General features: G+C 32.8%; 1 protein-coding gene across 1 annotated transcript; it reads right to left on the reverse strand.

Annotated features, from left to right (window-relative positions):
- Nucleotides 1-79: 79 nt before the first annotated feature.
- Nucleotides 80-27,595, reverse strand: Mdh1 (malate dehydrogenase 1). The gene is made up of 6 exons (XM_072530391.1): nt 27,435-27,595; nt 5,781-6,060; nt 1,832-2,079; nt 1,152-1,311; nt 557-766; nt 80-383 (listed from the first exon to the last, which is right to left on the reverse strand). The coding sequence occupies exons 1-6, from the start codon at nt 27,438-27,440 to the stop codon at nt 286-288; spliced, it is 1,002 nt and encodes a 333-aa protein (XP_072386492.1). The 5' UTR covers nt 27,441-27,595; the 3' UTR covers nt 80-285.
- Nucleotides 27,596-27,833: the final 238 nt, after the last annotated feature.

Genomic DNA, 27,833 nt, shown 5'->3' on the forward strand with positions numbered 1-27,833 from the left:
AATATCATTAGCACCGCTAATAATATTCTTCAACCGCTGACGACTACTTCAATTATATATTTGAATGAATACAAGAAACTACAAAAAGAATTCTTTAATAAAATAGTACCTTTTTACAATATGTATAAATGTAATGTTGATCAATTAGCCCCGCCTGATGTTCAATTGATTTTTATCTATAATGCTTATCTACTTCTGTGCTCACTACTTGCAAGCGTACAAGTATATACGTCAGGCGTAATTACTTATTTCTTTTTGTTTAACGTTCTAAAGTTTGTTAGCTAGTCATGCTCCGATGATGGAGATAGCGTCGGCTCTCTCCTCTTCGAGTTCCTTTCCGGTGAGGGCCAAAAGTCCTTTGGCGAAGTCGTCGTTTTGCAGACCTAAAATGAGACAAATATAATCTACGTGCAGTACAAAAAACAAAGAATTTTCCAAACATTTTAAGATGTTAAATTGTTTGTGAGAATCCGCATTTTTCAGTCAATAAACAGTTCTGTAGCACACTGCCACAGCTGCCTAATGTGATGAAATGACAGACTATATATGCGCTTACCTTGGACAATTTGCCATTTGCCATTTTTAATATTAACAGGGAAGGAGAAGACGACGTCTTTTGGTGCACCATAGCTACCGTCACTTAATACTCCCATAGAGACGAATTTGTTGTCAGATGTACCTAGGAACCAATCACGCATGTGGTCAGCTGCTGCTTTGGCTGCAGACATAGCTGAAGACATTTTTCTTGCAGCAATGACGGCAGCACCTAGAAATTATGATGGATTATAGTTTTAGGAAGCAAATATTTTTCAATGAATAAAACTGTAAATTGCACTATAGATTATAATAATAACTATCATAAAAAAGCAAACCATCTTGTCCTTGTCCATATACATAAGTTAGCTAATAGTGTAAAGAAGAATAGAAAATTCTTGACAATATTGTCGTTGTAGTATCAACGGAATAACGAGTTAATTCTAATTTATTTTCAAAACATTTTAACAGTGGCATTTGCAAATAAGGAACATGGCACATGCTAACTGAGAAAGTAATTTCCTGGCTAGAGGGGCAACTGCGAACTGCCCTTACTAATCAATTGTGAGTAAATATTTTTTCTGTTTAAATTGTTAAAAATATTTATTTTAATTTACCTCTCTTTTGTACGGTGGAAACGAATACATTTCTAAGCCATTCTCCATCTTTGACAGCTTCAACAGCTGGTACTGATTTGTTGTCAACGACAACGACAGCATGGGAAGCATCTGGGAATTGAGTGGATGAGTGGTTTCCCCAAATAATTACATTGCTTACCTAAAAATATATAAAAACTTCGAGACGATGTAAGAAAGTAAATGGGGGAGCATCATTAAGCTCCTACTATATTGAAAAATACGCTGTCATTCTTTTCAGTTTCACTCTTGGATCTGCTAGCTATGAATAACCTTTTTTTTTTTGCTTTTTAGCTTCCTTTATATCGTGCATTCGAAACCGTTGACTAAGAAATAATTTAAAGAAAAAAGAACTGAAACTAAATCCACAATATAGCTTTATAATAACATATAATTGAAGAGATATCAAAAATGTCTATGAGTAAGATCAGTTTGAATAAAAATTTATACAAAGGAAATCACGTAATCTTCAAAAAGAGAAATCTAAACTAACAAGTAGACGATGTGTAACAAAATTAAAATTGTTAATACTTCCACGAGAAGAGTAACATACACGTGCGAAATAAAACATCAGGAATTGCACAATAGAATAGTGTACACTTAAAACCTGAATTCCATTTAATTAAGTATTCTTTTCTATGAGTTTACTACAAAAAACTTACGTTTTCGATTGGAACACCAACTTTAGCTGCAATCTGGGCTTGAGCTCTGTTTTGATCCAATCTGGTCATAGCTGTGAAGTTTTCTTTTGGAATGGATGGAGCGTATTTTGAGCAAATTAGAGCATTGGTGTTGGCAGGATTACCAACGACTAATACTTTTACATCTTTTTTGGCGTGTTTGTCTAAAGCTTCACCTTGTACTTTGAAGATTTTGACGTTGGCAGCGAGTAAATCTTTACGTTCCATGCCTGCAAAAATTAAAAATAAATGACGCTACAATTGGTACTAAATCCTTAGATTTTATTTATGTTTATGGTTACAAAAAACTGCCGTTTTGTAAATAAAACACGTAATAATACTGACAATATAACCTGGTAGATAAACTGGAAATAAAATGAAATTTATAATGAGAAATCAAATACTTTTGAAGCTGAAGTTATTTTCTAATGGTATATTAGTTTTTAATTAATACATTTCGTGTACAATTACTTGCTCACCCTATGTTTAATGCCATCATCATCACCCAGCTCTTTGCGTCCACTGCTGGACATAGGCCTTCCTCATTTTTGTCCATTGTGCTCTATCTTGAGCACTTTTCATCCAAGTTCTTCCTCGGCCTCCACTTAAGCAATCTCTTCGTCCACCTTTCATCTCTGATGAAAGTTTTTCAGTGTGGCAATTAGGGAAATTACATCGGTAACTCCTGTTCTTTGTCTTAAGTCTTCATTTCTAACTCGGTCACGATGCGATATACTCAGCATTGACCTTTCCATTTTCCTCTGAACTATTTGCAGCGTTTTAGAAGTTGTAGCTGTCAATGTCAAAGTTTCAGCACCATAGGTCAGCACACGCAACACACATCGGTCAAATGTTTTATGTTTTAAAGAAATTGGTATATCTCTTTTAAAGATGTCTTTGAGTTTTCCATAGGCTGCCCATTAGATTAGATTAGATTAAGAGAGGTGCGACCTATTAATATTCCACTGCGACCTTTTCAGATCTATTGTGGTCCTCTAGTCCTAGATAACATTCTCTAGCCTGACCCTTTTTTATAAAGTCTAGTAACTTCGAGACTGTACCTTCCATGTAACTCAGTTACCAGCTGAAGTCCATTTGAAGAGGTTTACTCTCCGGACACTGGAACTCACTTAAAGCATGGGTGTATGTTACCTGAAGTAAAATTTAATTAAAATATTAAACATCAAATAATATTTATAACATTATGTACAATCTTTGGTAACTTTATATATTTTAAAGGGTTTTTACCCTAATATTTTGGTGGCTCAGGCATGGTAAGCTGTAATTTTAACCTGATGATGGAACTGTTGTTCCGAAACCGTTCGTGTTTTTGATGTAGCCCTTTTAAGGGTTTTTATAAAATATACCCATTTACAAAGATTAACCTCATTTTTTTTTTGGTTATAGTACCGACCATAGAGAGACATCCAAAGAGTAAAGTGTCGTTTGGTTCATCTTGATAAGTACAATAGTTTCGAAATACGAGTGACACCCAGTTAAAAAAAAATGGTTTCGAGAAAAGCCCATTAAAGTAAACAGCTGATGTCACCCGGTACGCTTGAATGGCTTAATTAAGGTTTAACCGCTTGGAGTGCTCTGCTTTTTTCTCTTCTCTACCTATTTCACGTAGGCCTTGTAGGCTAATTCTAGACTATTCCTAAGAGTATTTTCTAGCAATTTTTGAAAAAAAAAATTATTGATTTTTTGAAAATTGTTTGGAAGAACCTGGCCTTAAATGTGCATGAATACATTGTTTTCATCTGAGCAAAGGTTAATAACTTTAGAAGTAGATATGAGTGATATTCCATAAGGTATATAAAAGTTAGATTTGAAAGAAAAATAATGATCTTAGTTCATTATTCAATTGCTCAATGGTTGAATTTAAAACGATGGATAGGCAGAATCATTCATCGACATTAAGCTACAGGTTGAACTTCGACATTTAGCATAAACGATTGCAGAGGAAACAAAATTCTTTCAGTTCAAAGATCACGTTTTCTGGCTCGCACATTAGATGCTCATCCACTAGTAACTACTCATCAATTTCAAGGGCAAGTTATTGATGCCGCACTACAAACAAGTCTGCACACTATCCAATACAGTCTGCAGCAAAGCGATGGAGTAACGTCCACGATCAGCATGCATGCATGACAGTCGAATGACAGCATACTCGTCAATACAGATATTAAGTCGATATTATACTTAGCAAAAAATAATAAAATCAGTAATAAGGTATCCGGAACAATAATGGATGCAATTGATGACAAGCCATGGAAAACTAAATGTAATACAGATTTATGCGCCAACAATTTTAACTGAACTTGAAAAGACATTACATTAAATGAAAAAGAAAATGAAAAAGACAGTCAAGATTTGATTTCACGTACAAAGTGTCTATGTATCTGTTTATACGTATTTCGCCCTAATAGGGCTCATCAGAACAGCTATTCATAGGCTTTCTCAACGTGAAAAATAAATCTTTTCTGTCTTTAAGAAGCAACACTAAAATGGCTTCGATATGGACGCAATAGCGACATCTGATGTCACTGGCGTCTTTTGGGGGTAGGCAGGATAGGCCGGGCCTACCCAATAATTTTTGAAAAACATATATTCAAAAATTATGTTAATGCATGTAAATAACTTTTAAATGTACTAAATACACAATATATTAGCGTCCGTTAAAACAACTATGTTATTATATTACCACAGAAAGCATCGAATCGTATTCAGGCATTTTAAATATCATTAATAGGCCCGATCAGAACTGGCCGACCCAGCTCACATAAGATCCCCGTACAAAAAGCGTTTGAAGTTAAGCAGCTTGCCGGACAACGATTTATATTGTCGTGTTTATGCTTGCTGTTTAGGCACCAGACGATCGGGCCTACGCCGATCATCCTTGCCACTTGTAACGTAATTATCGAATGGTAATATAAATTTTCTTTTAAATTATAATTGTAACATATTTTTAAACAAACAACACAATTGCAAACAAGTGCACGGTTGCCCAAATAAATTTTAACAAATTCGTAAAATTCGAAGAAAAAAAATCTCATTTGCATGATTTCTATATCGCCTGATTGTATGCAACTTATATATGTGAGATTGTTTTAGAACTGATAAAAATGATAGAAAAAAAATTATTATGAATGAAAGGCCTACTCCAACATTGGCGTATTGACTAATAAGATGGGAAAAAGGTGCGTACTTTTAATTGCTCTTGGTATGATGTCTACAAATGGTTTTCTGGAAATATTACGAAAAACAGACTATATTGTTGGCCGTGTTTGTTATTTTCTAATAAGAAATGTGTATGGAATTGTGAAGGATACTTTGATTTAAAAAATATGCCTGCATCCTTAAAAAAACATTCCAGTTGCAAGGAACATTTAAGTAATTTCCTGTCCTTTAATTAAGGATGTACAGAAGAGGGTGTTTTCTGTTCGCGATTTGCTAGATGAAAAATCAAAAATCGCAAAAATTAGATACAACGCAGACGTTAAAATGAACAGAGAAATCATCAAAAAATTAGTTAGGGGGGTGGGGTCATGACCCCGTGACCCCTCCCTCTGGATCCGTCACTGATTACACACCAGCCGCCACTGTCTGATGTGTTTCGAAACTATTTTACGGATATTACATTACTTAATCATAGGAGATTTTAACGCCAAAATAGTCGAAGGTAAATGTGTATGCATAATTGGACCATACGGACTTGGTGTTCGCAACAGCAAGTTCATAGTCCATATAATAGTTAATAAAAGATATAGAATAAGCCAATTGGCTAAAATAAGACCGGGATAAAATTGAATTATATATAAATATATATATATAAATATATATATATATATATATATATATATATATATATATATATATATATATATATATATATATATATTGGGTTGACAGGACCTGAGTAATAACTTACCTTCTTTTCTGGGCATGGCTCCTACAAGGAAAGCAGCTGAAACGTCCTTAAATGCTACAACTGGATCGGCAGTTGGAATGACTTCTCTTAAAAGTGGAAGGGCGCAATCGGCGAGTTCCATTACGACACCTTCTAATACACCCATCATGGGTGGGATATCCAAAAGGCGGAGGACTAAAGTTTGGTTGGGGCCGAAGACATCTCCCTTAGCGATCATGTACAGAAGTGAGTATGCAATCTGTCCGGCGGCTCCGGTTACGACTACGTGGATTGGTTCTTGCTGAAATAGAATATTTAGTGATATAATTAAATAATTCATGAAATATTAATATTGATATAAGGGTTTTGTACAAAGATATAATCTACTGGCTCTCATACAGCGATATTTTTTTACATCACGTTTATTCCCAGTATTACATATGTATGGCACATAACTCAGTTTCCAATAATTTTGGAATTCTCCTGATAATAAATTCTCACTAAATATGTAATAAAATGGGCAAAACGAACAAAGGTTTTAATAAGATGGGAGAAATATCGTCAGGCTCTGGGCATTTTTTTGATTTTAAATTGGTCAAAGTTTCATAAATTTTGGAAGTTGATTTATTATAATTAGACAGAAAAATTTATTTGATGATTACTGAAAAATTGAGGTGGAGTTACGTCAATTTTTCTAATATAACTATTGTGGTATACTAAGAAAAAGTGCCTATAGTAGAAGCCACAGTTAGAATGCAGTGTCAGTCTTACGACGCGTAGCCATGCCGCCTAATGTTAGCACAGTAGTAGGTGTGTGGTAATTTGGCCATAGACTGAGAAATCACGACAGAAAACAAAACAAATATGAGCATTAAATCTGAAATATTTCTCGTTAATTAATATTAATCGCAATCCATATCTAAATCGTCCTCATCTTCTGAATCATCTCCTATATTAACTATCACCGGTTCAATATCTTCCTTCAAAATCTTAACGCCATATTTTTCCGCAATTGTTTCAATTTTGTACTGATTGTACTTGTCTCTAAATGCGGCCGCAGTATCCAGTAATTTAGTTTTTAGATAATCTTACGAGAAGAAAATGTTTTTTCGATTAGTCAATCCTTGATTTGCCTTTTCTTCCACAATTTTTTCGGGAAATCAAATTTGCCGGAGTGGTAAGACACGTTATCCAAAAAGACAAAGTTTCCTTTGTCTTTTGGCCAGTTTGGAAATATCGTCTTCTCAAACCATTCTTCATATAAATCCCCGTCCATTTCGTCGTGGTAATCAGCGGTTCCCTCCTTGGTCAAGAAAGTTAATTCGGCCCGTGCCACAAAACCAGTTTCGCTTCTAGCATGAAGAAGAACAAACCGAGGACCTCTATGGGTTGAAGCTTTCAGTCCAGTAGAGAGCCCTTTTATGAAGGCATCTCGTGGATTTTTGATCGTTGTGTCTCTCTATTCCTTTTTGACTGAAGCACCGACGTTAGTACAAGACCATCGGTATAAACAAGGTTTACATTATCCTTCTTCCTCAATCTTTTTATTTGTCTGAGGTACTTGTGTCTCCAGGATATGATATCTTTTCTTTCCATCATTATCGAATCTCGACCTCTTTTACCATATTCAAAACTCAAGCTATTTAGTAGCCTACGAAATGTGGTTCCAAATGAAAGTGAAAGTTACTATGATATGCTGTAAGTTTGCAGGGAGGTGACCTTGGCTAGATTTCTAAATAAAAAGATGTGCTGTTCGCAAGTGAGTCCCTGATCAAGATGGACACCAAGAAATTTAGCTTTATGCGAACAATTTGTTAAAATGTTATGTGCAACGGTATTATGTCTTAGCGTGAAGTTAATTGTTCGTGATTTTGAGTTATTGAAAAAAAGACGATTTGCTAAAAACCATTTGAACAAATTGCTCTCTGGTCTTAAAATCCATATCATTGATTTGGGAAGAGTGATAACTTCGATTATATGTAGTATCATCAGCAAATGGTACTGTTAAAATCCCCTCCTAAAACTCAAAAACTTATTGGGCCCTCCTGTGAAAATTCTAAGTCATTAATATAAATGAAAAATAATATTGGGCCCAGAACTGACCCTTAAGGCACTCAATACTGCAAAGTTTTTTTATCAGATTTATTCTGTTGAAAGAACACATACTGAAATATATCTGATAGATAAGACTCAAATAATTGAATAGACATACGATGAAAGTTATAGGAATAATAGGCTATAACAGTTTTTTTCACATAATTCCACCTAAAAAATCATTAATAACATCATATTTAGTATTCTTAAAACATAAATATTATTGTTATAATCATAATAACAAGTGAAGGATGATGATTATCGGGGTAATTGATATTTATCTGATTTTGTCACAGTAAGAATGATATTAGCAAATACTAAATCGAATAGAACTCTATTAGTGTTGACAATATTTACTGCCATTGACATTGACTTGTTTCGTCATTGTTATTCACAAGCGAGGTTATTCATTTGCCATGTACAATTTGGAATGTTAAAATCGCCAAATATGTGGCAACCAGCCATTGAGTGTGCTACGGGAAGTACATACCACTTAACTATAATTGCCACCAACTAAAACAAAAAGATTCAATTGCTTGAGAGCAATAAAACTGGTGACTAGGAGGTGACTTATTAGAACTTCATCATCTCTCTGGAATGTACTGGTATTCCCGGAACCATCTTTACCCGATCTCAAAAATTATGATTTAACCAATTTAACCAAGTTTAATATATGTAGGTAGTTCTACAAGCAAACCTTTATGTGTGTGTGTGATTGTGCATTATTGGCTTCGGAGTCTCTGTCCATTCGCCATCTTGCCTTTATGGGATTATTTTGTATTTTTTATTCGGAAGCTATAAAGGAGTGACCCTTGCTTTCTTCTCGTTTGCTATACAATCATAGTCCTGCTCTAATTTTACAAAGAAATATTTCCTATATATCTAATTTTACAATTATACCTTAGATTTTTATTTCTCTTATAACATATTCAGCTTGTTTTGAATTATTTCCTTTTGTTGTGTTTTTTTTTTTTTTTTTTTTTTTTTTTTTTTTTTTTTTTTTTTTTTTTTTTTTTTTTTTTTTATACATATATATACACACATATATTTATTTATTTGTTTTTTTTTCCTATCTTTTTATCTTATATAATTTGGGATTTAGACTAGGATACAATTTGACGCTCAGGGGTCGATCACAGCATTTAGACGAGACAGGTGGACCTCGGATAGACTTAGGGCTTTGCACAAAGGGAAAAAAACATAGGCTATAAACTTAATCTAATACATAAAATATGTTTATACAAAATTTGATAAATATTACAATCTTCTAAACTTAATAATTGGGTTAGGTTATATGGTTTGGTGATTTTGGTTATTTCTTCATTTAATACTTTTACTTCATTACTTATTTTAGAACAGCCTAATATCATGTGCTCTGTTGTACCTTCTTCTCCGCATGTACAATTAGGAGAATCACTTAATTTTATTTTATATTTATACTGCGGAGTTAAAACATGGTTGAACCTTAATCTGCACAATACAGAGAAAAACCGCTTACTTCCCGACAGTCTTGAGAACCAAGATTGGCTAGGAGGCTCGGTAACTATGTTTTTATAAAATTTTCCTTTTGGACTGCTTCTATACATTTCTCTCCATTCTGTTAGTAATATGGGCTTTACGTGGCAAGCAATTTCATTGTGAGGACATTTATACTTTAAATATTCTCCTGTTCTACTTCCTATTTTAGCTTCTTCGTCTACTTCTTCATTTTCTTTTATTCCACAATGCCCTTTAATCCAAACAAGTGATACATTAACCTTTTGAGCTTGTAGTTCATGAAGTTTAGTAATTATTTTGGTAAAAATATAATTACTATTGACCTGGTGGATATTTTTTATTTTGATAACAGCACTTTTACTATCTGAACAAATTGCAAATGATTCTTCTGTAACTTTCATATTACTTATATATAGAAGAGCTTCTAATATAGCGATTAATTCTGCCGTATATATTGTTAGTTTTTCATTTAATTTATAAGATTTTTTAATGTTATTATGTGAATCAAATATAGCGCAACCTAGTTTATTGTTACTCTTTGATGCATCGGTGAATATATAGCGACGCCTGGGAAGATACTTTTCTAAATCTTGCTTAAATATGTATTGTCTAATTCTTGGGTGAAATTTTGAATAATCTTGGAGAAAAACACAGTTAATTGGATGGATGTTGTAAATATTTATACTATATAATGGATCTATATCTGAAGAGTGTATTTCTTCTATTACGTTATATATTAAATAATATGACTCTGTACTAGTTAAACTTTTTTTTCGACTTCCAATAACTGTGGGTAAGATCCGATGTCAACAGTATATTAATTTTTTGGACTAAGTCGCTTTTTTTGGAGCTTAATTTAGCTATAAAATTGGAAGCTAAAATCTTTCGGCGATATTTTAGTGGAGTTTCCGCTACTTCTGCAAATAAACAATCAATTGGTGTACTTTTTAAAGCCCCTAGGCATAGTCTTAGACACTTATTTACTACGTGGTCTATTTTTTCTAGTTGACTTTTTGAAGCTTGGTCGTAGAAGAAACAACCATAATCCAGTATTGACCTAATGTAGGATTTGTACAGAAGGATTGCTACATTTGGATCTGATCCCCATTTTGTTCCACATACTGACCGTAAGATGTTAATTCCTTTTTCTGTTTTCTTGATTAAATAATCTATGTGATTTTTCCATGTCATTTTTTTATCTAAATGCATTCCTAGGTATTTTACTGATGCACGTACGCTATACTTTGTTGTATCCAATGTTAATTCGGTTGGAATGTTTTTTCTTTTTCTCGTGAAAATGCTAACTTCTGTTTTTTTCCTGGAAATTTTTAGTCCATTTTCATTACACCATTTATTGAGGTTCTTATAAGCTATATTTAATTTTTTGCACCCTTCTTCAATATATTGACATGGTGAATATATACAAATATCATCGGCAAATTGTAGTATAGAAATGTTCTCAGATTTAATTTTACATTCCAGATCTGCTGTGTATATTAAGTATAGTACAGGGCTTAGTATACTTCCTTGTGGTAACCCAATATTGGTCGTTTTAGGGCCCAATATTTCATCATTTATATTTATTGAAACTGTTCTATCGGAATATAGTAATCTGATACGTGAGGTCAAAGCTTGAGAAATTCCCATTTTTTCCATTTTTTCATAGAGAATGTCTAATATCACATTATCATATGCTGATTCTATATCTACAAAAATTGCTGTAAGTGATTTGTTGTTAGTAAAAGCGATATTTATATCACTTACTAGGTTACCTACATTTTCAATGGTTGAACATCCTCTTCTGAAGCCAAACTGTAATTTAGGTAATTTTTTATTGTTTTCAAGCCAATGAACTAGTCTGACTTTGATCATTCTTTCTAAAGTTTTTAAGACACAAGAAGCTAGAGAAATTGCTCTATATGAATCTGGATCTTCCGCATCTCGATTTGGCTTTAGAATTGGGATTGCTGAATATTCCTTCCAGTTTGTTGGAAATTCTGCCCGATTCCATGTAGTATTTATTATTTTGAGAAAAATTTCTATACTTGATTCTGGCAAACTAGCGAGCATTTTATAATAAATGTTATCAACTCCGGGCGCTGTATTATTGTTAGTTTTGAGGCTTTGTTTTATTTCCATACTTGAGAATTCCCTATCTATATCATCCGTGCTCAGTAAACTAATCGGCCGAATATTTGTTTCCACCCAACTTGGAGCAATTTTATTGAAGAACATTTCTACCCACTCCCCTTCCTGGGTCCTATTTTTTGGAGGATTAAATGTATTTTTTATTTTCTTTATATATTTCCATATATCTTTTATAGGTGTGTTTCTGTTAAGTTGTTTACAAAAATTTTGCCAAGAATCTTTTTTGCTTTGTAATATTATTTTTTTTGCAACTGCTACTGAATTTTTATATTTTAAATAGTTAGTTAAATTTGACTGCCTTTTGTAAAGCAAAAAAGCTTCTTGTTGACATTTAATGGCATTTGCACATCTCTGATTCCACCAAACTTTGCTAAATTCTGATTTGATCTATGTTCTCTTCTGTGGGATTGCTAGTTTTGTAGCATGATTTAGTGACTCTATAAAACTTTTATAAGATCTTTCGTTATTACTTTCATCTAATTGTTCATCTACTATCTGAGAGAAAAGGGACCAGTCAGCTTTATTTAAATTAACTTTGTTTTTACACTTAAAGGATACTTGAGTAGTATTAAAATGTGTTTTAATTAGAACAGGAAAATGATTGGAAGTACCTAATGGTATAATATCAGTTTTCCAATCACAATTTAAAGTTATATCTCTAGAACATATTGTTATATCTACAGCAGATTTATTATTACTTCCAAATCTAGGTATTAATGTTTCGCTTCCTGTATTTAAATAATTTAAGTTACACTCCTCTATAGCACCGAGAAGCCTTGAACCCGATATATCTGAATAACTATTTCCCCATGCAGTATGATGACAATTGAAATCGCCTCCTACCAAAAATGGCTTTTCTAGGCTATCAAAAAAGGCAACCCAATCTGTTTCTCTAATGTTTAGTTTTGGTTTGGCGTATATAGAGTATAGGTGGATTTTGATATTTTTATTTATTGACACTGATACCGACACACATTCTACGAACTTTATTGGAGTAAATTTTGGCTTAGGAAAAAATGTAAGGAATTTTTTTAATAAGATTGCAACTCCTCCATAACCGTCATTACGGTCGTGTCTAAATATATTAAAATTATTAATAAAAAAATGTGAAGATTCCTTTAACCAGGTTTCCGAAAGCAACACTACATTAATCTTATTATCGAAAATGTATTTTTCAAAATGACCTTTATTACACAGAATTGATCTAGCATTCCATTGCAGTATATTTAAGTTACTCATAGTCTGATAGAATTTGCGTTATACTGTCTTTTATATTTTCAATAAGTGTACTATTTTTAATTTCTATATTTGAAACAGTTAAAACATCTTTGATAAGATTTAATATTGATTCGCGAGTTTTTATCTGTTTACTTAAAGTGCTATTATCATCACAACTATTATTATAATTTGGTATATTTTTAAATTTATTGAAAACAGGTTCTGTTAAAATTTTTGGATTTGAAATTATTTCTTTGTGTTTTTCGAATGTTTCATCGATCTCTGGGGTTATAGCTAACCTCTTTCTTTTTAAAGTAACAGTATACCGGTTTGAATTTGTGTCAGTTTTTGCTACACTTGAAAAACTTTTTTCGTGCTTAGAAGAAGCCTCAGCGTATGATAAGTTTTCATATACCATACTTTTTTTTATACTCTTTTGTCTACTAAATTCTAAACAATTTTTTTTATCAGTGGCGCAATGCTTTTCTTTACAATAAATGCATATTGGTTCATTTTTTTGGCAATTTTCTACTTTATGGTCTTCTCCACAATTTTGACAGCGTTCTTTTGATCTACACTGTGTACTAATATGGCCGTATCTTAGACATTTAAGACACTGCATTACTCTTGGCACGTATTTTTCGACTTCATACACCATTTTTTCTATTATTACCCTAGTAGGTAAAAGTTGACCTCTAAATGTAACTATAATTGTAGTTGTTGGAACAATTTCATTTTTGTCATTTTTACGTGAAATTCTTTTTACGTGACTTACTTCTAAATTATATCCTAATTTCGGTTTAATAATTTCTTTTAATTCCTGTTCCGATAATTCTAAATCTATTTGCCTTATGACTCCCTTTACGTGAGTAAAAAACATTGGAATGTATGTATCGTATTGTTTATCCTTTAATGACTGTGCTGTTAATAATTTATTTGCGCTTGCATAAGAAGTTAATTCAACCTTTATTTTATTAGCTCCTATTACCGATATGTTAACTATATCATGTTTAATTTCTGGTATCGCATTAATTATTAGTCTAGCCGTAGCTATTTTATGTAAATTGCCTATTTTACCTGTTTTACTTTGAATATAAACAAAAAATGGCCCATTATCTTTTGAAGAATATTGATTTATTGTGTTAATGACCGTGTTTACGTTTAAATTTTTTCCGGAAACAATTTCAGAAACATGATCAGTACTTATCTGTGAAATAGGGTTGATATTTTGAAATCCTCTAAATTCCTCCACTGGAGAAGGAGGAAGATCCGGATGGGACACATCCATATCACCTTCCAACTCATCTTTTTCGGGGGGTTTTCTACCCCCGCTACTAACACTCATGATCTTTAAACCACTTAAATTTTACTTTTTTTTAAATCGATATGTGTAATTTTTATATGAATACACTAGTTTTTTTTAATTACAAGGTGATAACACCGATTTCGTTAATTAGATTTTAAGTATCGCACGTCTATTCACTTTGACGAACCGAATCCAACTGAAGCAAACCTTTAAAATTCTGACAATAGATATAGTATCTCTTTATTCTTAAAGATATCCTTTAACGACTGAATAACTATTTTAAAGATATTGTCTGCTGTCTTAACACCACGTATTAATTTGTCACACATCATTCCTATTAAACGTGCGTTGTCTATTTAGTTTTGCATCTAGCCATAAAGAAAAAAATATATAGACTTGAAGTACTTTATTGCTTTTCAAAATATGTCTCACCAAGATCAAAGGCATCGATGGCTTCTTCTGGCGAGTGGAATAGCTCTCCACGCATTGCATTCTTGATCTTTGGGAACGTGAAGAAGTCGTTGGGACTTAGGTTTCAAGCTCCAAAAACTCTATTGTCTTTTTGACAGTGTGAGCATTGTCCTGATATAGGGTGATTCGTCATTGTGCGTTGCTTTGTCTGAGTTTCGCGATAACTTCTGGTAAACAAACGGTTATATACCAATCAGAAGTAACCATTCTTCTATGTTCTAAAGCAATTGCTGCCACATGACCAGATTTTGACACAAAAGTTGCGACAATTTTCTATGACACACTTCGAGAACGTATGACTTTTGTTTGTTTGTCCTCATCGTGAAACACTCACACAGAAAATTGGCGTTTATTTTCCGGTTCGTAGGAGTAAATCTAAGATTCATCGCCACTAACAATACGATAAACGTTTTTAGAGCTTCCTTTGTTGAACCGTTCCAATGTTTTTCGACACCAATTGACGCGAACCGTTTTTTACTCGTCTGTGAGCAAATAGGGGATCCAACGGGAAACCAACTTCGTGACACCTAGTTCATTATGTAGGATCTTTTGGATCGAGGTCTTTAAAATGCCCAAAGATGCCTCTATCTCCCGATATGTTACACGGCGGTCATCATTAATTAGCAGACGAACGAACCGCATCAACCTATGTGACTGCTGTTTTGGGTGGACCCGGCCTGGATTCGTGGTGAGCGACCACATTGAAATTCGCAATACCAGCGGGAAATAGTTGATTGGTGTGATGCTTTATTCTCAAATACAGAAACCATTTCAGCGAGAGAATGCTGTTGAGATAATCCTCTCCGAAAATTGTAAAACTTGAAAATATTCTCGGCTAAGATCCATTTTTCGACCGACTTGCTAATTTCAAAAATTCACTGTACCTACACGACTTGTTGAATGGCAATGAAACTCTCGATTTATGTCGAACAAAATATTGAGCTTACATTTGTGTCGGAAGGTTTTATTGGTGGCGTCCTCGAAGTGGCTATATGCAAAACTAAAATCTCGTATATTTAGTCTATTTGAGCTTATTCCCATTAAAATAGTAATTTATTCTATTTGAGGTAATTTTAAGTATACATGTTCTCTATAAGATCTACATATCTATAGTCAACTATTTTGCAAAGCGTTTGTTACGGCCCAGTGCTCTATATTAGTGATACATGACATTTATTAATTTTTTCTATTATTTTCATTGTTAACAAAGCATCGGCACTGCTAAATTCCTTTCTTAAACTTTAAGAGTAAAAACAAAATACGAATTGCCCAAACCCAAGCGTGGTTTCAAATAAATGTGCTTCGCACATTTGTTAAGTTATATCTTGAACAGAATTTAAAAAAATAGGCATAAAAAGGTATGATTTCGTAGTTGTAGTAAAACTTGTAAGAATACACAGTATAAAAGACGCCATACACGCTACTATAAATCGTTACGATTTAACTATACCGTTGAAATTACACCGATAATCGCTACGTGTATGATTTTTAAAAACGGTACCGTCGAACGGAACAATACAACAATTTCGATATCGGAATCGAAGGAACTGCGCCGTTTTATCGATACGTGTATGTTCGTATAATAGCATTTCTCATAATAGTTATCTCTCTTTTCGATAATTGGCGCTATCATCGACAGAAGATGTACAGTATTGTGCGAATTAATGTGAACAGAGATCGAAATTCAGTTTTCATAAGTTGGCACACCTGCTCTGCCTATTCTGTCAACTGATTTGTCAAAAAAACAACATAACGTCAAAACCTTATTAGTATGTTATTCAAAACACGTGTATTGTGTTTTATATCATTATTATATTTTGTTGTATCTCAGGTTATGAGCAAGTTAGTATTATTTTCATTGATTTATCTTTAAAGTTTAACTTTTTAATATGGATATCACTCGTAGGAAAAGAGAAAGAATCATAACACCTAGTGAGCATACACCAATGACTCAGAGGGACAATGCAAAGGAGTGTTGTGTAAGTTTGGGTGCAGTAAACAAAATAATTAAACAAAAAAAGGAAACAGGGTCAGTTGAAGTGCAGCGAGAAGGAAAATGGGGAAGAAAACGGAAGACTACTCCTCGAGATAAAGCCTTTCTTTTGCGCGATAGCAAACTTCATCCCAGAAAACAGTACGCAGACGTCTCTTAGAAGGAGGGAGAAGAGCCGTGAGACCGCAGAAGAAACAACTTCTGACAGCGCCTATGATGAAAAAAAGACTAAATTATGCAAAAAAATATGCTCATTGGAGTGCAGAATATTGGAGAAAAGTGTTATTTTCTGATGAGACTCATTTCCTAGTGCAGGGCCAGCGATCAAAATTCTTACGAAAGGCAGCCAATGACTCACTTTCAGCTAGCCATATTAACCAAACAGTTAAACATCCAACCAAAAAAATGTTCTGGGGCTGTTTTTCATACTCAGGAACTGGCACTCTTATTCCTATTGAAGGTATGATGAACAGTGAAAAGTACAAAGATAATTAAGATAATAAGATAAATAATACCAAAGCTTTCGTATATTAAAAAGAGGATATTAAAAAAACAAATTTTCATTTTTATGTGTAACAAACTAAGAGCTACAGTACCTGGCCAAATTATTAGGCCAAGCATTAGAAATTTGCATTTTTTTAGATTAATAATTTTTATCAACAGGAATGTTATTATTTTTTCGCATAGCAACATTTATTATAGTATGGTAATATTATTGTACTATTTTAATGTTGGCAACACCGCCCTATCCGCCATTTCTAAACAGCAATGCGTCCTGTCAACTAGTGTGCATTTTATAACCTCAAATACTGTCTGTGAACATTTGAATTCTAATCGGTTTTAACCTCAAATTTTATTGCAGAGATGAGTGATTTATCCTTTTTTTATATAATTTTTTAGATTATAAACATATGCAGTGAAGTTATTAGTAGAATTAAGGGTATTATACATTTTTAGATGAGGAAAAACGCTGATGTGTCACCAAAACGAGTAGGCCAGATATTTGGACTCCTAAAAGCTGGACAAGTGTCTCAAAATGAAATAGCAGCAATGGTAGGAGTATCAAGAAATTCTGTAAGGAATATAAAACAGAAAATTGCGTCTGTAGTCAGTTTGGATCCAAAGCGTAAGGGTCTCACAGCGGAAGACTTCGTGTGGCTACTCCTAGGACTGATCGCAAAATAAGAGATATTTGCCTAGTAAACAGAAAGAAACCACTGCGAATGCTTACCCAGGAGATAAGAGATGAAGGAATTTGTGTTTCAGAAGGAACAATTCCTCGGAGTGACGAAAACAAACTGGTAGCTAGGAGACCAGCTCGAAAGCCAAGGCTTACTCCGGCTATGATAAAGAAACGTTTCGAATGGGCACAAAAATACAACAACTGGATAGCGGAAGACTAGAAAAAGGTATATTGGTGTTGTTTTGCTTGAATATCAATATTAAAAACTAAAAAACATTTTCTAAAAATTTTGTTGATTTCAGATCTACTTCTCGGGCGAATCCGTTTTTCAAGTCTTGACAGAAAAACGAAGTTTGTTCGGAGACGTCCCAACAAGAAATACTAGCCCGACTGCATTGTGTCCACCATCAAACGCCCACCGTCACTCATGGTCTGGTCTATGGAATCCGGCAAAGGTACAGGCCTCTACGTTGTGGAAAGCACGATGAGACAAGACCAGTACCGGAAAGTACTCGAGACGAGACTTTTGATACAGCTACAGGAATGGTTTCCTGGAGAAGGGGAACCCATATTTATGCACGATAGTGCTTCTTGCCAGAAGGCTAAGAATATTTCAACTTACTTAAAACAAAAAAAAATTAAAGTTCTTGACTGGCCAGGCAACTCGCCTGATATGAACGCTATTGAGAATGGATGGGAACTACTGAAAAGGAAGATTGCAAAAAAAAAACATTACTAATAAAAGGTAGTTACTTAAAACGCCCATATATGAGTGGAATCATAATCCTCACCTCCAAGAAACTATTTAAACCTGTATCGAGAGCATGCCTCGACGTGTTCAAGCTCTTTTAGCAGCCAAAGGCGGACATACAAAATATTAAATTTATCCCATCTTTGTCAAAATTATACTTTTTTAATAAATAAAAGTTTTTGTTGACTTTTTTAGTGCGGTTACCTACCTAAGAGTTAATATTCACAAAAAAGAACAAAAGAGTAATGTTTTTCAAATATATTCATAATCACGAGAGCAATATCTTCATATAGTAAATTTTTCCTTGCTTGGCCTAATAATTTGGCCAGGTACTGTATATCTTATCTAATATCACATAAATTCAACTACTTATATTATATGTACCTGTAATATCATAACAATATTTTATGGCTCTTAGTAAAAACAATAAATCGCCCTTAAAAACCATTTTAAAATCTGTATACACAATATATCAATTAAGACAAATGGATGTTATGTTCATTTCATTCTATTTTTATTTATCAAAAGCGTAATTTACGATCTACATAGTTCACACAATCCATGTTAGATTCAGATAACCTAAAAATATTATTTCCCACATAAATGCATCATTTCTTTAAAGAATTTTATGTACTTAGTAATAAAACTAATATTATTTTTAAATATCTAAAATGTTTTTGATAACTCTGCCGGATGATAAGAAAATTATTTGATGAAATATAAAAGTATTTTATGTTACATGGCTTAATTCGAATCTTTGTTAATAATGAAAAAAAAAATGTTGTAAATATGCTGATAATAAAAGAGTAACAAAGATTTTCAATTAAGGTGAACATGAATTTATTCTTATATTTTTACACAGTAAATTTACATTTTTATGAGGTAACGAATATTATATATTCCGCTGTTATAAAATGCCCGCTATTAAATTCTGTATTATTATAAAGTCTTTGGTGGATTTTAAGATTTCAGTTTAATATGTCTACGTAATAATATTAGTGGTCATTTTTTTAACATAAAAGACGAAGTAAAGTTCATTCGTTTACCAAATTCCCATCAGTAAACATGAGCACGTGTTGATATTCGCCTTCTCATTCGTCAAGAGGCTATTAAATATAATTTATTACCTTAAGCGAGACAGATTCTCATGTAACAGATCCCAACTTGACATAATTTTAAATTCAAATTGTATCGTGTTGATTTTTAAGTTAATACACTCGCGATCATAAAATCCGGGTCACCTTGAAAATCACCGATATTTCATTTTTAACGAGCTTTATCGTAAATAATAATAACACAAATACAAACTAATGAATGTTCTGAGAATTGTTGCGGTTTCCTTTGTAACAAAGAATTCCAATAGTGCCGATTTCGCGGTAAAGTGCACACTTCCCAAAATGAACGCTACCTGTAACTCCGCTTGTTTTAAATGTCTCGTTTGTACTTCGACTTTCTGCTCAAATGCAACGGACAAACGTTTATTATTGCCACCATTAGTGTTTATTAGTGCCATTATTAGTGTTTATTTTTTGAAAAAAATGACTTTGACTGTTGTTGAAACGGCACAAATTGTTGTACTTGTGGAAGACATTCACACTCAACGGCAAGTCGCAAGAACTGTTGGCGTAAGCCTTTCTACGGTTCAACGCTTTCAGGAGGCAAGTTTGCTAATCAGGCGACCTGGCTCTGGACGAAGAAGAGCGACCAAGGTACTAGATGACCGTTTCCTTGTGTTTCAGGCTTTACGAAACTCGAAACACGAAAATCGCCTAGAGAAAGTACGAAATCGCAATTTTAGTGTTACTATATTGGTCATTGAAAATTCACTGATTTTTTACCACGTTCTGTATTTTCCATTTTTTTTTTTTCGTATGTCTGTTTTATCAACAATTTGATTTGTTTTCGGTTTTTTTCAATAAAAGCAATAAAAAACCATTTTTTTTCTTTCAAAACAAACATTGATGACAAATAAAAAATACATTAGCCAAAAAAAAGATTATTTATTACTGCACCAGAGGCAAAAATATTTAAGAAACTTGAAATTTTCAAGATGACCTGGATTTTATGATCGCGAGTGTATATTGTGTTGTATTTTTATGTTATAGTTATTGTTAAGTTATTTACTAGTGGTGTTATTTTTTAGAGTTTAGTTTAATTGTGATGTAATGATTAAATTTCAAGAAATTCTTACACCAACAGTTTCAAAAGTAAATATTTTACACGTTCGTACATCAGTACGACCCTGTTTGGCTTACACGTGGTTCTATTGACGATTGGGAATTTGTAAAATGAATACGGTATAACAAAAATAGAGGAGGAAAAAGAGGAAAAAAATACTAACAATAGGACAATATACTCCAGTCGTCAAATTATACGACCAAGCTGAATTTGCCGAGAATATTAATTTTGGAACCCCAAAGAAGGCGCAAAAAAGTTTACCACTTTTACGCCCGGGCTTCCCCTAAATCCAATTTTACCATCACAGGGGTAAAAACGCAAAAAAATCGATTTATATAGAATCTGTACACCGTAGAAAAAAATATTTCAAATAAAATAGTTTTAAACAAAAATATTTGTAAGCATTTTTTGTGTAGAATGAACCGTTCTCTTAAAAACAACGCTTGAAGCGAACGTCGATTTTGCATGTCAGTTAAGCGCGAAATCAATGTTCAATAAAATTTGTATCAGCTCAACGGTAAAAATTCGATATCTTTTGATTCAAGAAACCTATCGACAAAAATCAAGAGTTCAGCTTTCGTATGCAGTTTTTGTATTTTGCCGCAAATAAACTAAGATTTTATACAGGAGTTGAATAAATAAACGTGGCGCGATTTTTGCCAGTGTTTAGGATTCTCACGAGATCAAGGGGTCAACTCTCTGACGACTGGACTAATATAGAAAAAGAGAAAGATATTAAGGCGGCAGAGGATGTGAGCAAAAGAGAAGTGATCGAGGAAAAAGGATTGCAGTAAAAATGTGGTAAAACAAAGAATAACCGATATGATAACAATAGAATTGAACAATCAGTTAGGAAGAACTGAAGCCTATATTGAAAGACAAATATAATATACAGGGAAAGAGAAAAAATAGTGGGAAAATAGAAAAAACTTAAAATAGCAGTAGAAATATTTCCGGAATATTATAAGTAGAGGCAGTAAAATTAAACATTAGAGATGTAAAATATTAAGAAATTGGTCAACAAAAATAAACATGAAAATATGTTTAATTTGTTTAAGTATTTGGTCTCAATATATTTATCTAATTTAAATTAAATATACAATGGTAATATAGTACCTATATAGTAAAACATACCTTGTTTTCAAAATAACTTAAAAAGTATTAGTGATACGAAAAATCTTGAAGAGTAAAAAATATCATAAGTTTTGGTTTTCTGGCCATTTTGTTTTTTTTTGTTTTTCTGCAAGTTTGCATACAATCGTGATTAGTAACTCATTCACGCCCTTCCAACTGCAATTCTTTTAAAAATTAGGATTAAAAAAAATTAATTTAAATGATTATTTATCATTTGTCAAACCAGTGTCGTTGTGCAAAAACTCTATTTTACTTTATCATTAATACCTCGCGTTTTTAACAGCTGGTAACCCTAATTTTCGACCATTTTTTCTCAGGCAACCTCATACCGTCATATTAAGAAGAAAATTAGCTTTAATTTGCTGTAAAAAACATGCATATATGTCATGAGAAGCGTATTTTTTTTAAATAAATGAACGAAATAAAATATTTGTCAAAAACTAATTACCTACTATTAATTGAATTACAAATATTTGCGGTCGCTTTTTAACTGGCAACCTATTATATATATACATATTCTCCTAATTTTAAATGTATATAAAAATGTGAGTTTGATGAACTCTGTTATGAACGTAGTGATCCCTTGTCATCATCTTCATCATATTTGGCTCGATAATCCTCTGAATCCTGACCTGCTCTAAGATTAGTCGCCATTATGTTCAGTTTCTGACAATGTGTTGCCATCTTCTGATCTCTAGTATCCCTAAGTCGGTCTCAACTCCATCTAACCACCTAATTCGCAGTCGGCCTCTGCTTTTTCTTCCTATAGGTGTTCCTGTCGTTAGCTTTTTAGCAATCATGTTGTCAGGCATTCGTATTATGTGTCCGGCCCATCTAAGTCGCTGTGGTTTAATGAACGTTACAAGATGGTTCATTAAAGAGTTGGTATAATTCGAAATTAAATCTTGTGCACCACTGCCCTTCATCGTTTATAGCCCCAAATATTTTGCGGAGTATCTTACGCTCGAATATTCCCAGAAGTTTTTCATCCTTCTGCATTAGAGTTCATGTTTCCGCCCCGTATGTGATGACCGGCCTCAACAGTGTTTTGTACATAATACCTGATTTTAATTTTTCTTTGAATAGTTCTTGAGTGGAATTGTTTTTGGAAGGTTTATTCGTCTTTTAATTTCTTCACTTGTTTTATTGGTAGCAGTCACTAGCGAGCCAAGGTATGTGAAGCTGTTAACACGTTTAAAGATATGACTTCCAAATGCTTTTTTCCGTTCCTCATTTGCTATAGGATCCTTAGTAACCAACATGTACTTGTTTCGCCGCCGTTTCCAATTCTAGAAAATATTGCTCAGAATCTCGCTTGCTATGCCCTAATATGTCAATGTCATCAGCGTATGCTAAGATTTGTATCCATCTATTGTAGATAGTACCACCGTCTCTAGGAAAATGTTAAATAGGAGGCAAGCTAGGGCATCCCCTTGTCTGAGTCCATCCTTCATCTCAAATGATCGAGCATTGTCTCCCTGTATCCTAACGCTGGCTTTAAAGTTAAACATTCTCATTCTTGTTAATCGGATAAGTTTTTCTGATTTTCTGAATTTTTATTGATATAGTAGTTTTCTTGACACTGTCGTATGCGGCCTTGAAGTCGACGAATATGTGATGGGTTTCAATGTAAAATTCCAAGTGATCCCTTGTACTATTATGAATATGTTTAATAAACGAGAATTATGCAATTCCTCTGATAGAAACAATAGACTAGAACAAACTAGAATTGAAAAGCGGCAGAATTCTGTTTGGGGCGAAAATTTTTTTAGAGAAAGCCAGTGTAGTGAATACGCTTATAAATATGTTGGATAAACGAGAATTATGCAATTCCTCTGGTAGAAACAATATACTAGAACAAACACAACGACGAGAATTTTCAAAAAGAATGGCAAGAAAAGTCACCTAAATCAATAATTACATAAAAGTATATACAATTAGGTCCCTTTTAATGTTGGAGAGAATCACAAGTTCAATTTTAACAGAAGTGGCATTTTAAAGTGATTTTCAGTGACAAATAATAGTAATTGATAATTTTTTAATTTTTATTAAAGTTGGAGAAATTAGTAAAGTTTTGTGTGATAGAGAAAAACATTTATTCATGCAAACATCGTGACAAAAACAGTGACAATATAATTGGTTTTTGTTATCTAGGAAACAAAATTGTTCTAATTAATTTTTTAAATTAAAATAACAAAACTTTGTTGATATTGTTTTTATATATTTAGCTACAGTTATATTTAGATTATTATTGTGATTAAAATAAAAATAAACCCTCTTTGACTGAGGACAAACAGTTGCCAAAAACTATTTTCAATGTTAAGATATTTATTTCTATAGCTGGCACAATCAACAAATCAATTTCTGGCAAAAATTCATATAGGATGCTAAAATATTTCTTAATAACCTAATACAACATGTTAATTTAAGTTCAAAATTAAACAAAGAGATAATTAAAATATAAGTAGTATGGCATTAGTTAACATTTATTTGGCAATTTCACAAAGAGGTTTTTAATGAGCATGAAAAAGAATCACTAGATATTTATAATAATTAATATCAGGTTCTTCAATAATGAGTAGGTACTTGGGAGTCAATTTTCAATCACAGTAGTTCTAATTGCACATATCTTTTATACATTTCAGTTAATGTAATGTCTGCTGTAATTGTAATATTATTTATCTGTGTAACTATAAATGTATGTTTTAAAAATTAGTAGACAAGCATAAACTAACCCTACAACACTTTATGAATATTACTGTTAGATGAAAATTTAAGAAAAAATGCAAAAAAAAACAATTTTAACAATACTTTAACTAAGATATTAACTCGCTGCATCTTGGTTTCTAAAAATATTCCTCCTGAAAATTTTATTGCATGCAGTTTGAAGTAAGTATTCTAATGAAAAAAACAATAAAATGTGTCCAAAATGTTTTAACATGGCATGTGATGGCATGGATTATGTTGGCTTTGAGGGCGACTGTGGTTTGAGCTTCTATGCATAGACCATGTGACATAAGAAAACCCCACAAGAAAGAGTCATATTATCTAACTCAGGCCAAAAAAAGCTTGGCTGACATTGTTCTCAAAGAAATATGGACCGATGATGCTGCCAGTCCAAAATCCAAACTAAATAGTGACTTTTTTTTAAACATTTATTCAAAAATGGGCTTTACTGGTAAAGATCATTTTTCAATGGAAATTATGGTCAAGTTTCCGAAATTCAAAAAACAATAATGAAGGTCTATAAAACCATCATTAGCCTAATGGTATTTTATTATGGTATATAAAAGACATTAAAAAGTTCTTTGAAAGAAAAATTGTAAGGAAGATCATTGGATCCATTACTGAAAATGGGATATGAAAACCAAAAGGAAAGCCATAGAAAAGATAGAAGAGAGAATTAGAAGTGGCTATACACAATTTGCTGAGTGTTGTGAAACTTCGGTGCGACTGGCACAGGACTGCATAGATTGAGTTTTCCCAGGTTCAATATGGTCTGTAACACCATTGGAAGAAGTGATTTTCACACATATATACATATTCACTTGTTAAATATAACAGTTAACAAAGAGAGTCACAAGAAAATTGTTTCAGAACCACATTTACTTCTTATCAAGCAAAACCATCTGCAGTAGTAAGGCCATGTAGTCCGAGCCTCAGAATCGAACATGATAAAAATGATTCTAAAAGCGCAGACAGTGGGAATAAGAAGACGGGGCAGACCAAAGCTGAGGTGGATAGATGGGGTAATACAGGATGTTGAGAAGATTGGTGTTGCCAACTGGAAAATCCAAACAAGGGACAGAGCACAATGGTGCAGAAAGGTTGAGGTCCTTTAAGGGCTGTAGCACCATGATGATGATGATTTACTTCTTATCAGAAACTCTATGAAGGTTATTTTAGGCAATTTGAGAATTGGACGAGCCATAGAAATTGTTTCTGGTCTTTTATAAAATAATTTTTTATATCCTTGTTTTTCTTTATGATCAACAAAAAAATTCCAAAGATGCATACTGATATCAATTTTTTAAGATACGATTTAACTATATCTAAATATCTATGCAAAGCCTGCTTTAAAGAAACATATTTCAAGAACCCTTTTGGCAAATTAACTAATGAAATTAAGCTATGTTTTCCAGTATTATATATAAAAATTTAAATAAATGTGGATAGTTTATTAATAATAGAACTATCTAGACCAACTACTATGATGAGGTATAGTTGCTACAGAATTAATTGATATAAATTTCATCTCCGTAGACATTGTTCCGGCTTATTACACTAGTCATCATCATCATCATTGGTGCTACAGCCCTATAAAAGAGCCTCGACCTTCCCAAGTCTATTATGCCAGTCAGTTCTATCCATTGCCAACTGTTGCCAGTTTGCTGCGCCTATTTGTCTACCATCCTCATCTACACCATCCCTCCATCTGAGTTTTGGTCTACCCCTACTTCTACTTCCCACAGGTTGTGACATAAGGATTCTTCTAGGAAGGTTGTTCTGCTGTGATCTTGCCAGATGTCCTGCCCATCTTAGTCTTCCTACTTTTATAAAGGATACTACGTCTTTACCACCAAATATATGTTTATATCTGTGATATATCTCGTAGTTGTACCTCCTTCTCCAAACACCATTTTCACAGATGCCACCAAATATTCTTCTCAGGATCCTTCGTTCAAATATAAGCAGGAGATTTTCATCTGCCTTGGAAATGGTCCATGTCTCCGGCCCATATGTCAACACTGGTTGTATAAGGGTTTTGTATATGGTTATTTTTGTTTTTTGGCTTAAGTTTCTGCTTCTCATATGTCTACTCAGTCCAAAATAGCATTTGTTTGTTAGGATTATTCTTCGCTTGATTTCTTCTGTCATGACGTTCTCCTTGGTGATCAGGGAGCCTAAGTATGTGAATTGGTCCACCAATTCAAAGGTAGAATTATCAACCGTGAATTGGTGGCCGATGTTTCTGGCTCTATTGTTTTGTATTGATGCCATTATCTTAGTTTTATTTTCATTTACTTGCAGGCCCATATTTTTTGAGGCGTTTGACAAGGTGGTATACATTACACTAGTACTGCTTAATTTTTAAAACAAAAACATATCGAAATACAACAATGCTTTGAAAATAACATATCCATCTCTATGAAGCATTAAGTTAAGGACTTGCTTTAAACAATTCTGGAAAACTTCCTCATGTATTATATTTTAATACTGTGTTAGTTAAAAGCTATGTTCAACATACTCAATACACAATAAAGTTTATAAAAAAAACTGTTGAAGTAGACTTCAGATGCGACTAATGTTTTAAATAAAAATTATATTTAAAAAGTACATTGATTCAAAAGTATCCCTAATTAAAGTTGGTATTTTATTCAAAAAGTATCAAACTAATCATTGAATTGGCAATGGGATGAATATTAATAATATTCAATTCATTCATTCAGTTAGTAATATTTCAAATAATTCAGAATCTAATTAAGCCATTTTCTAGATATTTTTAATTCTAGATATTTGGATCAAAAGCATTGCTGTGATTTTTTACAAAATATGACCACAGTCAATAGTTTTAAAAGTACATTTTACAAAGGAAATACTACCATACTGCTCACACCATGGATTATATCTATTATGTAATAATTAAAAAAAACAAATGAAATTCCAAACTAGGTATATTTTGATAATATTGAATGACTTACCGGCATTTTTATATATATAGAAAATGAATTAAATTAATGTAATTTAATATATAGTCCTCGCCGAGGATATCACTTCCACTTTTAAATGGTAAATGGCAAATTATTAAAGTCACGTCAAACAGTCAAACCTGATAAGTCGTTTAAGGACGTCCTTTGACCTCTAAAAATTATTGGAGTTAAGTAGACATTGACGTTTCATAACACCCACTTCAATATTTTGGCAGATGACAGTTACGAAGAAAACCATATTTTGATGGAAACAAGTCAAAAAATTTAAAATATTTGCCTCATTTAAAACTTTAATTTTTAATATATTATTTATCCTCCTAGAACGATTTAATAACGATCAGCGATAAAATGAATAGTTTTTAATTTTGTGAAAAATTGTATGTATTTCGG

The sequence above is a fragment of the Diabrotica undecimpunctata genome, chromosome 4 (genome assembly GCF_040954645.1).
Source record: "Diabrotica undecimpunctata isolate CICGRU chromosome 4, icDiaUnde3, whole genome shotgun sequence".
Lineage (NCBI taxonomy): Eukaryota > Metazoa > Arthropoda > Insecta > Coleoptera > Chrysomelidae > Diabrotica > Diabrotica undecimpunctata.